At 40.3% G+C, this 16,665-nt stretch overlaps 1 protein-coding gene across 2 annotated transcripts; it reads left to right on the forward strand.

Annotated features, from left to right (window-relative positions):
- Positions 1 to 1,136: 1,136 nt before the first annotated feature.
- RB195_003253 (uncharacterized protein) lies at positions 1,137 to 13,803 on the forward strand (the record flags this gene model as incomplete). Of its 2 annotated transcripts, XM_064200830.1 has the most annotated exons (6): positions 1,137 to 1,178; positions 3,298 to 3,419; positions 5,788 to 5,872; positions 6,813 to 6,929; positions 9,426 to 9,542; positions 13,744 to 13,803. In XM_064200830.1, 6 exons carry the CDS (start codon positions 1,137 to 1,139, stop codon positions 13,801 to 13,803), a joined length of 543 nt encoding a protein of 180 aa, XP_064056711.1. The 2 variants fall into 2 exon arrangements, with proteins under 2 accessions (XP_064056711.1, XP_064056712.1); XM_064200831.1 differs by lacking the exon at positions 1,137 to 1,178 and having other exon boundaries at positions 3,358 to 3,419.
- Between the last annotated feature and the right edge of the window lie 2,862 nt (positions 13,804 to 16,665).

Here is a 16,665-nt window from a genome sequence, read left to right on the forward strand (position 1 = left end):
CCACCTACTCCGCTCCGCTGTTCCTCAGAAACTGGATATACACGTTCAAACAGCTGCTTAAATAGTAGCACGCTGTTTATGTGATCTGACGTGGAACGCTATCTTTATCAGTACGATGATGTTTTTCACGTCATTTCATGTTAAAACATTATTCTGTCAAAGTGATAAACACGAATGAAACCGGCTGGTGAAATAGTAGCCAACAGCTTACATAATTTGACAAAGAACGTTACCTTTATCAGTACGATGATCTTCACATTATTTTATGTTAAACATCATTCCTTGATAGCTGTTGAGGAAAATAGGGAGAACACCCATTCTTCGCGTAATGCTTTAAAATTGTGTATATATTATATTCGAACCGAAGTAGTGTTTGAAGCTAAAGTTTGAATATTCTCAAAATGTAGAACTGACGCGTTTAGAAAAAAACTATGAAATTTTTTGTCTTTATATACATTAAAAAAAAGAAGAAAATAACAAAACAACATGAAAACAGAACTCTTATTATTTACAGAAAATATCACTACCACTAATTTTTGAATTTCAATTTAAAAGTATATTTTGGTTAGTTGATGAAAGTGAGCGAAGCGAACACCACACAAAGTCTGAGAGTCCGGCTTAAGCCGGACGATCAGACTGGTATATAATAACGAGCTTAGTCCGTGTGTGTGTGTGTGTGTGTTTGTTTGTTTGTTTGTTTGTTTGTTTGTCTGTGTGTCACGAAATTCGAAAAAGGGGGTGCGACGGGTCCACCCGGCGTCGGTTTGGTGCGCCGGCGCCAGATAGCTAAAAAATGGGTTGCGACGGGTGCGCCGGCGCCAGACACCTATAGAAGGGGGTGCGACGGGTCCACCGGTGCCAGACACCTATAGAAGGGGGTGCGACGGGTCCACCGGCGCCAGACACCTATAGAAGGGGGTGCGACGGGTCCACAGGCGTCAGACACCTATAGAAGGGGGTGCGACGGGTCCACCGGCGTCAGATTGGTGCGCCGGCACCAGATAGCTATAAAATGGGCTGCGACGGGTCTCGCGGCGTCGGATTGGTGCGCAATAACTTTGTGTGCATGACGCAAAAGATAGATGGTTGCAGCCGTTTGATAGCAGTGGTCACAGGACGCTTTGCTTTTCATCTTTATGACTCCTCCGCGTGCCTATTTCCTTCTTCGTTCGCCTCACGTTCGTAGCATGCCGTTCTCAGAAATTGGAAGTACTCATGCAAACAGCTGCTTAAATAGTAGCAAAATGTTTACGTGATCTGACGTGGAACGTTATCTTTATCATTAGGATGATGTGTTTCACGTCATTTTATGTTAAAACATCATTCTATGATAGCTATTGAGGGAAATCAGGAGGAATACCCATACTTCGAGTAATGCTTTCAAATAGTATATACATTAATCTGGCATCGAAGGAGTGTTTGTCGCTGATGGTTGAATTTTCTCCAAATGTAGAACTGACGCGTTTAGGAAGAAGACTATGAAATATTTCGCTTATAGTTGTAATATAAAAAAGGAAGAAAGATTGCTGGAGTCCAATTTCATAGAACTAATAACACTAATATTAATTTTCGTTGATTAGTGAAGGCGAGCGAAGCAAACAACACATAAAGTCTGAAGTACGCACCAATTCGACGCCGACGGACGCTCGCCCACCGGCGTCAGATACCTGTAGAAGGAAGTGAGACGGGTCCTCCGGCGCCAGATACCTATGGAAGGGGGAGCGACGGGTCCACCGGCGCCAGATACCTATAAGAGGGGGTGCGACGGGTCCACCGGCGTCGGATTGGCGCGCCGGCGCCAGATAGCTATAATAGAGGTGCGGCGGGTTCAACGGCGTCGGATTGGTGCGCCGGCGCCAGATAAGTATAAAAAGGGGTATGACGGGACGGGTCCATCCGGCGTCGGGTTGGTGCGCTGGCACCAGATAGCTATAATAGAGGTGCGGCGGGTCCAACGGCGTCGGATTGGTGCGCCGGCGCCAGATAAGTATAAAAAGGGGTATGACGGGACGGGTCCATCCGGCGTCGGGTTGGTGCGCTGGCACCAGATAGCTATAAGGTGGGGTGAGACGGGTCCCGCGGCATCGAAGTGATGCGCAGTAATTTCGCGTGCATGTCGCAAAAGATAAATGGTTGAAGCCTTTTCATAGCCGTGGTCACTGGGCGCGTTGCTTTTCACCTTTATGACTCCTCCTCGTATCTAGTTCTCTGTTCGTTCGCCTCAAGTTGGTAGCATGCCGTTCTCAGAAAGTGGAAACGCACATGAAAACGGCTGCTTAAATAGTAGCAGGATGTTTATGTGATCTGACGTGGAACGTTATCTTTATCAGTAGGATGATGTCTTTCTCGTTATTTTATGCCAAAACACTATTCTTCGATAACCGTTTGTAGAAAACAGAAGAAAAACCCATATTTCGCAAGATACTTTTAAATATTGTCTATAATATATTGATAAGGAGTGTTTGAAGCTGAAGCTGGAATGTTCTGCAAATGTAGAACTGACGCGTTTAGAAAGAAGACTATGAACTCTTTTGCATTTAGTTATAATATAAAAAAAGAAGACGGATTGCTGGAGATACACAAGTCCAATTCCATAGAACTAGTAACACTAACATTAATTTTCGTTGATCAGTGAAAGCGAGCGAAGCAAACACCACATTTCACCACAAACACCTTATTATTATATTACCAGTCTGAAGTCCGGCTTCAGCCGGACCTCAGACTGGAAATATAATAATAGAACATGTTGAATGTGTATGCTTTATTCTGAGCAGATAATACTATGAAATTCTGTCAGTCACAAATTCATCTTTAGCAGAAAAATACGTACACCAACAATTTTGAGTATAATTCTGTAGTTTACTAATTAGAACAGCTTTAAGTTGTGGAATGACCACATTTTACAGTCAAAAGGTCCTGTTTTCGACAGTTTTGAAAAAAAAAACCGTTCGAGTACAAAAATGCCAACCTCAGTGGGCGTTATGAGATGAAGCAGAAGCTGATTGAACTTGACTTGCTGCTTCACTATTGAATTTTATGGAAGAACCATTTGAGGCATAATTATGACCACAAATATCAGCGAAATCACCTGGGCTAACGACGTTTGGTCATATTTCCTTTGCTATAGTCGTCACTTCCATTGATTTGACTCACAGGTTCAATTTTGACTGTTTCCATACATTGCGACTTTCCAATTTTTGATCTAACCTAATGGCTTTGCACCCCCCAATTAGCCGGATAGTAATGAATCTGCCCAGCATTATATTTTAGAACATCATTAATGAATTTTTTTTTCAGCAAATTGAATTCATGCGTATATTAGTGGAAAACATCAAAGATGTTAGGACAGGAATAGTCATGATGGTGAATAGGCCTTATGTTTCTTTGAGCATGGGCAAACATAGCAAGCAAGAGCTGAGGTACAGTACTGTTTCCAGAGTTTTAATTCATGATAAATGTACTCAAAATTCATCGTCGCGTATTCGGCAGCGATGACAAAATAAAGTAAGCAACACTTTTTTGATAGTGAAACCATGAGGAGATAGGTACAAAATGAAAACGAGCAGCGAGAGCAAGTACAATCATTCGTAATCTGCAGAAATAATCAATCATAATATTATTTTTCGCCATTAACTTTGATACACGCGTTGCTTTTCTGGAACTTTATGAAAGGCTTGATGCTTCGATATGAGTGTTACTGTCAAATTCATTAAAAGATCTTGATTCTGATAATCTTTTTTTCTGCAAAAATCAGTGTACTTTTGGCTGAAATTGTGACTGCTTTCCTGAGCAACCATGACAGAGATCATCTAAACATAAAACTTGGCTTTTTCTCCCTAATCTGTGCGAATAGGTGTGGTAATACTTTACGTAAGTAGTCACTGATGTAAAGCGTGTATGTGTTTTGGGTCGTGAACGATACGAATCAGGCAAACTATTCTAACATTTCATCTCTATCAAATGTCTTCTCCACCAACACCAACCAAAATACTTCCTATTGCTCGAGTTCAGTTGCAAGATTAATTCAGCTCCAGTGTCCATGTTCAGTGTGCCGCAAGCCAACTTTGAGACACTACCAGTATCCTTCAGATGAGCTTTGCAGACATGGTAAAAAGGTTGATACTATCCTTTGAAATATTAGATTGGTGCAAAAAATAACGTTGCCCTTTTCGTTGCCTTATATTCACGACAAACACTTCCCGGTTACCCTGATCTTCAATATTAGAAACCGTATAGCGGTTTGTAGCGCATTTCGTTGTGGCTGTTAATGCTGAAGTGGTTGTGAACAAGAATCAGTATTTTGTATCCAAACTTAGAAGATAACATATCCAGCAAAGAGTTTCACCAAATCTTCTTCTATGAGTCCAAGCTGGTCAGATCTGCAGCGGAGACAGCCCGGAATATCAACGCTGTTTGGGGTGAGAGAGCACCACCGAATCCATGGTACGGCCTTAGTTCCAAAGGTTTCGTTGTGGCGATATGACCCTCGAGGATAACAAAGGTTGCGGCCGCCCCTCCGAAGTTGACGACCACCTGCTGAAGGCAATCATCGAAAACGATCCGCTTAAAACAACACGAGACTTTGCCCAAGAATTAGGAGTTGGCGATTCAATAGTCGTTCGCCATCTGGGAAAAATTGGAAGGATAAAAATGTCGAACAGGTGGGTGCCCATGAACTTAGCGAGCCCCAAAGAAACCGCCGTTTCGGGATCTGCTCAATGCTTCTGTTACGCAATAAGAACGATTCATTTCTCATATTGTGAAAAATGAGAAATGGATCCGTAATGACAACAGGAAGCGCCCTGCTCAATGAATCAATGGACAAGGATGAAGCTCACACGCACTTCCCGAAGTCGAAAATGCACCCGAAAAAGACCATGGTGACTGTGTGGTAATGTGCTACAAGTGTAATCTACGACTTTATGAGACCTGGCGAGACCATCACAGCAGAGAAGAACTGCAAAAAATTGGGAATTCCAACTTCTCCGCCGGGCATTAGTGAACAGAAAAAACTCGATTCTCCTACGCAACAATGTCCTGCCACACATTTTGAAAGTTCACTCAAGTTGGACTAGTTAAGCTGCGAGGCTCTGCCCCAACCACCATATTTGCGGAAGCTTTCGCCGACCGACTACCACTTTTCACGAGCTTAACTTTCACCACAGGACGATGGTAAATCTTAGCAGTGGTTTACTCTTAGCTAGGGTTCCGTTTCCGAGAGGCCGAAATATCGTAGTTCGACGCCCAGAGTCACCTCGACGCCACTATGAAGCTGCAAACCGTTGTGGAGAATGAATCTTATTTCGACTGATAAAGTTGATTTTGAGACAAGTTATAGTGTTTCTAAGTAAATATTTGAAAACGCGATTTATTTTTGCACTAACCTAATACATATTGAGAAATGGATGCATGTGAAAAACACAACGAAATCGAATGTGAAGTGAGAAGAACGACACTCTTCTTGGAGAATTCCTCTTTTTTACCGAATCTATGAGTGTGATAAATCGAAACAATATCAATGAAAGTCTCTCTGCAGCATTTTGTGGTAGGATTTTTCAAAACTGAACAGAGAAAGTAGGTATGCAGATATGGTCAATGTTGAATGTGTGTATTCAGCCGAAGGAGAGCTATATGTACATCTGCCGCAGTATATGTTCTCTAATTCTCAAAAATGCAATGGTCTTTTTTGCAGCAAATACATGTTCGTACACTTAATACCAAAACCTCTTCTCAAGGAAATGGGGACTGTGAGGAGTATAATTCACTACTAGGAAATGATTGTTTCAGCGATTGGATTGATGAAAATAGGAATTATGAGCCCTCATGGACTCTCCTAGGATATGCGTTCACATTGGCAAGAGGAATGTTGACTGTGAGTTAATAGGAGTCACTATTTTATTCGTTCATTTATTGCTAGTCATTGTGCCTGTGCGTTTCAGTTGCAACTAGATTTTTTTTGGATAAAAAAAGAAGGAAAAAAGCCTATCGATTTTTTAATAGTAGCAATGATGAATGCTCTATCAATTTATTCTCTTCAATCAATATCATTACAAAATTTCAACAGAAAGACGCGCAAGGCAGTAAAAGCAACTTTTCATGCATTTTCCTCAATTCCTCTTCTTATTCGCTGGATCTTGAGAGTGAAACATAAGAGGTTGAACATATATTTTATATCCTCGTGTAGAATTTTTTCTAAATGGATGTAGCATAGTCTGTAAGAGCCATGAGTGTACGATCGATAACCACCTCATTCAAAACCACCTCAGTGGTCATCAAGCTAATCATTAACCTCGGGATCGACAAATTAGTGCAAAGCTTGTCCGGGTGGACAAAAACACTTATCTTACACACCAAACTGTCCCTACAATTTATTACATAGGCTGCACATCCACCGTTCAAAGACCTCAAACGATTTTGAATTGAAGTCGAACGCGCAGGCGTATTCCTCTAGGGATTGATCAACGACGTGCACTTTGAGCACTGCTGGTCCACGTTTCCTTAGAAGTAAAGAAATAAATAACAATGCTAATAATAATACAAAATAATAATAGTAATGCTTGAAAATGCTACCTGCCATTCAAAATCTTCACGCTCCTAAAATGGGCTTTTTGATCTCAGCTGCCAATTGTACACCAACGTTTCCCGAAAATCGTCTACCCATCCTTGAATAGATTTCGCCAAGCCTTCATATTGTTTTTTATCGTGTTTTTTGCTTGATTTTTTCTTTGTTGTGAATGTTTTTTACTCAAGCTCGCTTTATATCATATTGTTTGACGTTGACATTGATTTGACGTTTCTAATCTACCATTTAGCTCGAAAAATCGAAACACAAATCTATTATTCTGTTTTCTGATGGTGATCCGGACAAATGTAGAACCGACGAGTGCGAAGAGTTTCTCGAATACGACCAGTTAATCGAAGCGTATGAGGTAATTTCGTATTTGATTTCGGACAAGAGGTTGTTTATTTCCAACTTGTAGAAAAGTCTCATAAACATTTTCTAACGAAAATTGCAAATTCCATCAAAAGATGCTCTAACTGTCTATTAGCTCAGTAGAATATCGTGACGAAAGAATATATTTCTGAATATTTACCCAGCGCTAGTGACAAATACAACAACCAAATAACAGTGTAAAGTGTCCGTCTATTCTCTTTCAACACTACCAAGAACTGTGATGCTTGATAAAATCCTCTGAAAACATTCACCGTGTTTTATGGAAGGTTGACGTATAGTTCTTTGGATTTGCAGAGTGAAATAGATGATAACTTCAAGATATTCCAGAATGTTTGTACGCAACATGCAAAGACGTTCTATTACAGTATTGTCAGTGCATATCGCTAGATTGAAACGCGATGTGATTAGGGAGATGGTGAACGTGATTAGGGATATCCGATGAAAATCCTACACAACCACAAACACTAGCAGGCTGAGTAGAATGTTACATTCGAATACTATCTTACCGCTCTTCCGTTTTCAACATCTCTAAAGATACCTCTAGAGAGTGGGTATTACTAGAGACTGAGTAGTTCAAATGTTCTTTTGTCTTGAAACCTCGGCATATTCTGTCTGTGTTTTGTTATGGTGTGCCTGCAAGATTTTTAGATGGAACCTTTATTTGCCTGACGTTTCGGTTTTTTCGCCGTCTTCAGAGGTCTAAATAGAGGATGACTGGAGCAATGCTACATTTATCCCATCAAGTGCCACACTACCCTGGGTCAGTGTTTCGATAATCATTCAGGGCAGTGAAAACAGAAACCCATTTACATTGAAAATGGTCTTACGTGTTGCTCCACCGGATGTGATGGTTGCACGCACTTGTCACTCAGTGTACCAGCGAATGAGTATTACTGCGTGTAGATCACCAGCGACGATATAGATGATTTGATTTACACACAGAATATCAGGCGGTTATAGGTCACAGAGCGGTACAAGTGGCAAGAACTCATTCGTTATCGACAAGCATTCATTCCTATTATTCATTGAAGGGTTTCTTTTAAGAATCCAAAACGCCTCCAACGTCTTCCTTGCCGATATTTCTGTTTCGTGAGCCAGTATAACGCATTTCACATCGTAATTGTTTCCGTTGTGGGCCTCATGTCTGTGCCTTCCTAGTGGTGTTATCAAACTTTTTCGTCGCTTTCCTGCCAAGTGTTCATTAATCCTCACTCCAACATTCCTACCGGTCTCCCCAACGTAAGTTGCATTGCATATCAAGCACTCAATCTCATATATTACCCCCATTTTCGCACAGTCGCCTGTTTTTCCGTAATGACAAATAACACATCTTTCACAGATGCAGTATCTATCATATAGTCTGTTTCTAACAAGCTGGCTTTTGATATTTGCATTTGGGATATTCACCAAGATCACGTCATCTTGTAATTGTGCTTGGATAATGCTTCGCTGAACAGCGGCACTGACACTGTCAGAGATTAAAGGAAGACAAAGAGAAATTTTGTTTTCACGCGAAAAATTGCTATTTACAGTGCGAGTTCTTCGGTAGTGCGGACGTACTGTATGGCCATTAGCACATGCAGTTTGCGAGGCTAGTCTTCGTGATTCGTGTCGTTCTTGGTTGCCAGTGCATACTTCACTAGCGGTTTTGAACATATTTCGAATCACTGCGCGTTTTACTGCAGTCGGATGTGCAGATCTGACGTGAGACTTGGCACAGACATGAGACCCACCACGGAAACGATTACGATGTGAAATGCGTTATGCTGGCTCACAAAACAGAAACATCGGCAAGGAAGACGTTGGAGGCGTTTTGGATTCTTAAAAGAAACCCTTCAATGATTAATAGGAATGAATGCTTGTCGATAACGAATGAGTTCTTGCCATTTGTGCCGATCTGTGACCTATAACCGCTTGATATTGTGTGTGTAAATCAAAGCATCGTCGTCGTATCGTCGCTGGTGGTCTACACGCAGTAATACTCATTCGCGAGTGACAAGTGCGTGCAACCAGCCGCGCCACATCCGGTAGAGCAACACGTAAGACCATTTTCAATGTAAATGGGTTTCTGTTTTCACTACCCTGAACGATTATCGAAACACTGACCCAGGGTAGTGTGGCACTTGATGGGATAAACGTAGCTTTGCTCCAGTCATCCTCCATTTAGGCCTCTGAAGACGGCGAAAAAGCCGAAACGTCAGGCAAATAAAGGTTCCATCTAAAAACCTCGCAGGCACACCACAACAAAACACTAGAGACTGAAATAAGTGCAAGTGCTATACATTCAATCCTAAGGGAATTTTGTGATAAAGGGATATTTTATTTATCTGGCTTAGAAGTGTTAGAAATTTCCCAATTCCTTGACAAAATTTGCCACACTCAGAAAAACCATACGATATTTCCTCTATTTGATTTCTTTTTTCCCCTTTTAGCATGGACCACATAACCGCTTACAACAATTTTTTTTTAGTGTAGGGAACAAGGAATGCAACTTCTTTATATAATGGTTGGCACAACCATAGATGAGCAGCGAGCTATCGATGTTGCTGGTGGAGTTCAGAACACTGTTTCTGTCGGCGATTTCCACGCAAGTCTTAGTTTTCTAGTTTTAGTCAGAATTTTGTTTATGCTCATGATAATTCTGTCAGAACACACTTGACACTATGTCTGAGAAAAATATTTGCTGTACTCCAGTATTTGAAATACGTTTCAGAAACAATGATTCAAGGGACGGGTATTTTTATAGCCATACATGATGCAGGAATTTGGAGTCCAAGATAAGTTACGTTAGGAACCCGGTGAACTTCCTTTGGCTACCCTGGCCAACTCAGATCCAGCGTTGTCGTGGGCTTAATTCGCAAATAAGTTGGGAAAATGACTGGTGGTAGACTAGGTGCTGGGTAACATTAACTGCAATTTTAGTTCACAGCCTCTGATGTTAGTCCAATTTCCGCTCTACCTAGGTTCGTGAGGTACCTAACGTAACTTATCCTGAAACGATACCGCTAACTCTGTGCAGAATTTGCGGACAGAGAGCTGTCATTTCGGCTGAATCCCGTGAATTTGAATGAGACTTCTCAACGGCAGTTTTTGATAATCAACTGCACTTTTGTTTGTTTGACTTTGATATCGCTATATCTTCTCTTTTTATTCAAGTATTTTGTTCCATTTGGAGACAGGATCGTTGCCAACAGAACAGCGAGGTCTTTTAACATTTAAACCATTTAGAAGATTCTGATCAGTTCCTCTGCGGTTGTGACTCCTTCATCGCTGGGTTTACTTGATATGTTAGTATTTGAGGAAATATCACGCAATTCTAGAATACTAAAAATCAGGGCAATAGCTACTTACAAAACCTCTTCCGTTTTCATTTGAAACATTTGGAGGATTTTGTTGTCGCCTTACTGGAAAATCAGTACTAAATTTAAAAAGAAAAATAATCAAGCATCTGAAGTAGATTTCATAGCTATTCCCTCCAAAAATAAAAACTATTTGAATTTCTGAATTTGCTGTTTGATAGGAGCATACTACAAGATTAAACGTTTTCTTCACGAAAAGGTAGCATTAGGGGTGTACTTCACAAGTTTGAGTGAGATCACGTTCGATTTCCCTAACCATCCAGAAAAACGACGTGGAAGACTCCCTTATCCCACCGTATTCCTCTACAAGAAGCACCTAATCACATGCCACGTGCGCATAAGCAGACCCTCCGTTCTGCATGTGCTTTCGAGGCGAAAACCAATCGGCTGCTGGTGCTGTTTCTTCCGCTCGCTGACAGATTTGGCGCATATTTACTTATTTATTTCAAAAATCATAAGGGTTACGCTACTGTTAGGTTGGTCCAAAAATTTTGCACCAAATTTCAGTTTTTCAAACAGAAAAACGTGAACTTTATTGTTCATAGATATCAGTTAACAAAACAATGACCATCCGAGTTTTTCTTCTCGTAGATGCGGTTTGCCCGAAGCAAACGGTTGCCAGACGGGACCACGTCTGCATAACAAGGAGGCTGCGGAAGCTGGGATAATATGTTCGGCGACTTTATGTCGAGTAAGCTTTGCCATGTGAGGTCGGACATTGTCATAGAGCTTACTCGGCAGAAACTTGCCGAACATGGTTGGAAAATTCTGTTCTGTTTCGTGCACCGAAGTTGCATCTAAGAGAGAAATAAATTCGATGAACAGAGAGCTGGAAAGCGAGGTTCCGCGCTTCTGCGTCTCGCAACCATCAGAGTTCTGGACATCTGGAATTGATTGTCTTGTGAAGTGTTGGACATGCGTAGTGGATCATAATGACTATTAATTTGTTGATTGATATGTATGAGAAAACAATTTCAAAACTGTTTGAAATTTTGTGCAAGACTTTCGGAACAACATAACAATAAGGGTGGAGGTTGACAGTGTACCTACTTCATTAGCGGTCGCACAAACACACGAGAGAGAAGCTGGTATATGAGACGGGAGTGGCTGGACTTAGTTTCGAATACCGAAGTGCCATACCTGAAGAACTAATAACTTTAGGGATATGAAGGATAATCATAACCCGGGGACGTTGCTGGAATGGTCCGTTCTGGAATAGACGGACGGCATCGTTCTGATCTCGTTCGAACTCCACACGTAGGCATAGGTGGATGCTCGTCGGTTCATTACCGGTAGTACGAAGGCGCGATGGTAAATCATAACAACTTACCACAACATGAGCCTATATGAAGTTAAATCACATGAATCAATCATGTACCCGTGTAACGCAACAATGCATGAATCGTAATGCAACTAGAGTAAGGTGGACAAAACTAGAGACCACCTACTCGCTTGCATAAAGACCCCAGCTAGCTGCTATGGAAGACAAAATTACAGATCCAAACCGAAAAAAAGAAAAAAAAAACGAGGCCTTGCGAAGTAAAAATATGCCTGTTCTCCAGATGTTGTTCGTTATTAGATGCATTGCAGGAGGAACTGGTTAGATAGGGTCTTTTGTTTTGCCTTCCTCTCGAGTATTAGGGGAATTGAGCGCTACGACGTTCATACTCGAGAACCGAAGCTCTAACCCTATCTAGAGACGGGCTGAGCAACAATGTTTAGTTGCCTCGCGTAGCCTCACACAATGCGCGTTCACACATAAAGTGGGAAATTAACGACGTTGACTCCAATTTGATAACATTTTGGGAGCATTTCGATCATAGGTTTGTTTTGTTCTATAATCAGAATAATATAACGTTCTCAAAGTCGCATTTTTCCCGAGAATTTTGAAGATTTTTGATCCTTATCAGGCTGTGCGCGGGAATCTGGTCACATTCCAGCAGAGAGAACAATGAGCTCCACCCTACAGAGAGTTAGCTAATTAAACTAAATCATCCCTCATAACTGACCTGGAGAGTGAGAACGGCAAACTTCAATATTTGTTAAAAGCGTCCATGGTGCAGATTATTTTGAAGATAGAAGTTGACAACAGATAACTTCTCGCAAACATTCTTCGTAGTATCCACATTCAACGAAGCGGTTGTACGCACTCACAAGATTTTGAGATAAATTTCCAGAATACATTTCTATGGCTCCGGTATATGACAGAGTATTTGAAGAAAACTATATTCATAATGAAGAGTATAGACAATAAATAGAAAAAAGAGAAAATAATCAAATAAATAAATAAAAAGGAAATAGAAATAGGAAATGTTGTTCTTTGGTTTAAAAAAGACAATTATATTGCTGCATACTAGATGGCTATCATATGAGAAACCTTATAAATCAAATAAAAGTTCACTAAAACACCTTTAGAACTTCGCAACCTTTATTCGCTGATTTAGAGTCCCGGTGAGGGCTGTCGAGAACTCAGCCTTAGATTGATATGATTGAAAATGATTCCTTTCCTACTAGGTAGGCTGTCACGAGTGTTTTAGCGGAAGTTTTTTCCTGGAATTCTTTTAGTTCACTTCATACTCTTTATACAATCCGAAGCAACTGTACAGAAAAAAATCTGGTTAGTACTAATATGTAGGATGTGTAATACATCAATAAATTTTTCGTTCAAGCCATTTATCGCGAACCAAAATCATTCAAAAGTGCGCTTTGTGTTCTAGAAAATTCATATTGAGGTACTATGGATGTTTGCAGGAGGTTCTTTGAATATGGATACGACCGACAATGTTTGCAGAATTTTTTAACGTTCGTCAAAATTCCAACTTCACAATAATACACGTCACGAATACATTCAACGAATACAAAACAATTCTCACTTATCGAACCAGTTGTGAAAGCTGATTTGTTTTAATAGCTGACCATATTTAAAATAGAAAGTCATGTTTCTACATTCATTGTTTTCTGCCCTAAATGTTCCCATTTCCCCGCGCCATGGAAACGAAAATTTTCAAAATTTTCAAAACTTTGAAAAGGCTTCCACCTCTGGTTATAGAGGAAGAAATGAGTGTACAAAACTTTGCGGACCTTGTTTCAAATCGGTGACTTCAAGTAAGCAAATTTTTATTCAATACATAAACCGGAATCGTGTGAAGAAGCGTGAATCGTTCAGCATTTTGCGAGCTCCCTCACACGATGCCTGTAGTCGTGGAGAAATCCAACTTATGTAATTTCACGGTGTGTTTCCTTAAAAAAAACCAGACATGGTTATCTTTTTTTAATCCCAGCGAGTGTTGTCTTAGAAAACATGGTGGCCAAATAGAAAGGGGTGTGGTAGAGGGGAGTATATACGCACACACGAGCATTTTACTGTGTAACTTTCTTTCTTACTTTCTATTTAGCCTTGAATGTTGCATAAAGAAGATTTAATTTTAGAATTTGGATGTCTCCATCTTGAAAGAAGTTGTCTCGACATTGTGCAGACCTCAGTTGTAATTCAAATAAAATGTAAAGTGCATGAGTATATAATAAAACAACCGAAGAAAAAACTCGAAATAAAAACCTTCTTTCCTTCTTCTTTCCATAAACTTCTCAGTGATCCACAAAGACATCTCAACGGCAAAAACTATTCTCGTCTTGCAAAACTAGAAGTCAAAGACTCGCCGGTAAATTAACGAATTGAATCCCTATCATAGCGGATATTCTAATAACGTTTGGAAGGATGTATCTATGTACAAGCGACGATTCCCCTTTGATTGATTGTTGTCTAGTAATTAGAACACTGAAACTTATGTTTACAGTTATCCGGGTTGAAGGAGAGTAGATAAGTCACTGCATCGAGAGAAGGCATTTTTCAATACCAACATATTGCATAGGGTTGGTTGCAATAAACATGACGCTATGTGGAACTGTTATGCAGATCGAGATCTTTCATGTAAGCTGAGGACTGCAAAATGTGTACTGGCAAGTGGTTAATCCCAAATTGTCATTGCTAACATAATAAATTGAAAACAACCCTGCATCTGCATTAGTCTACCGTCAAAACTGAAACTGCGAAACAGTTCTGATTCTAGACGACAACCTTGACCACCAGATCCTTCCATGCGTGACCTGACCGCACATTTGTTAGCACAAAAGTAAGGAAAAAGAAAACATCTTTTGCGTAGGGAGTTGTGTAGGACTACATAGCAAGAAAAGAAGTATTAGGCTAGAGAGGAAGTCGTCACCATTTGTCATTTTTTCTGCTTTATTGTGTTCCAGCCTAACTCCTCCAGTTTTTTATGGGTCTCCTTAGCTACACGGGGCCTAGCGTTATCGTGGAAGTGCACCGAAACTCGTCTCGCCGTTTTTCTCGAACCGCCGATGCGAGCTTCTGGAGCTGACTAGCATATATGGAACCGGTGACGGTTTCATTAGCTCAAGAATTTCCTGCCTGATATCACATGGCTGCCACTCACGTGACTGGCGCGCACATGACTGCCCAGTACAATCGGAGTTCAAGCGAAATCGAAAGAGCAACATTATAAAACAACTACCTGCAGTAGCAGCATGCAACAAATACATAACATTGTACAAGAACCAGTACACGATACTGACACCGAAAGAGGGATATTGTCGTGGAAGTATGTGACAGGCAGCAGTACGGTTGCTGCTGTATTACAGTCATTGACGACCCAACATCAGAGGTTCTTAGTTTCACAGTCTGTGATGACAACCAGAAATATCCCATGCTAAATTTTTTTAAAACTTTATCAGATCTGTTTGTGTTATTTGCATTGATGTCAAATCATATGATTGGTCGGTTTGTTATTATTACTTTCTGCGGTAGGTTTCAACATATCATCGACCCCGATGATATGTTGAAAGAGAATAGTTTGTTGTTCCTATGTTTTTCGAGTTTATGACATGGTTGAAAACACGACAAGATGTGACTTCGCATACACGTTATTAGAATCTGTGCAAAGAGCGTTGTGACGAAATTATTAGTATAAACACTACTCTGTGCTTACACGGAAGAGTACATGAATTTTCAAGAACGATGCGGACGTCTTTTCGTGTGACCTTTTTTCTGCGAACAAGATCGGATAGTTTTTGAAAAAAAAAACACGGCAAGATAATGCATTGGTCAAAATTAAAAGAATTCATATGCTGCTCATGGGCGGTCAATTATCCTCTGAAGTAAGCAAAAGCGTTTGTGAACGAAACGGTTCCGTTGCAATAGACATGGTTTTGGCAGAAACTTTTATTTTTATTTCTGTATAGATTCTGATGGCAATTGCACTTATTTTTATTTCTGCATGAGGTTCAAGAGAACTTTGATCCTCGTGAACTTCGGATGGAGGGTTGGAGAACCTGTACTGGAGAAGGAGGAGTGTAAATGTTAGGTGTCTACAAAAAACAAAAACATAAAAATGATCTGAAAGATGTTCGGGCTTAATTCCAATCTCTTTTCAAAAAACGCTCAAGTGAACTATTTGAATTTAAAGAACGTTTTGCGCCTACCATCTCATAAGTCAACTGCACAAATGAATTACAACTGGAAAGAGTAACACCGAATTGCAGAGGTAGAATCTGCAAGGCCAGTACTAAATAATCTACTTTTTACCAACATTTCAAGAAGCCATTTCAAGAAAAATTGTCCCCAACAGATATCATCTGAGCCTTATCTTCTAGAAAAAAAAAACTCAGCATTGTGAGTTATGACTATGTTTTCTTGTTTTGATTACAAGGTTTCGGTGAAACGTTATTTGTGCACTTTGACATCGGTTTTGACATCATGACCGTATTTATCAAAAACCTGAAAATTATTCAAGTTTTTTGATGCTATGCACAGACGATCAAACTCCTATTTTCTTGCCAAACATTGATGTCGTTCTAAGTACTCATCAAGCAAGAACTCCAAACAAGGAAACGAACTGACCGTTGTTACCGAATAGCGGGGCAGGTAAACCACCGCTATTCGGTACTTGCAGATTGTCCCTCAAGGCGAGTGAGATCTACGCAGTTATACCCCATAGAGTTTTACGAACGGAATAAAGTCATTAGTAATTGATGAGCACTCATTCTTGTTATTTACGGATGGATTCCTAACGGAAATCTAGAATGATTCCTATGCGTTCTTAGCAGATATTTCTTTATCGCAGGCTAATATCGTACACTTTATTTCAAACCCAACGCCATCATAATGCTCATTCTTGTGCCACCCTAATCAGGTATCCTAGACATGTGAATTTTTATTTCTAATTATTTTCATACTTTAACTTATTTAGACAAGAGAAGCCTTCAACCCGAAAATTTCGTATTTATGCACATTAGGACTAGACAGATTTACAAATCATTCAGTAAATACAAATTATC

Source organism: Necator americanus, chromosome IV, assembly GCF_031761385.1.
Source record: "Necator americanus strain Aroian chromosome IV, whole genome shotgun sequence".
NCBI lineage: Eukaryota > Metazoa > Nematoda > Chromadorea > Rhabditida > Ancylostomatidae > Necator > Necator americanus.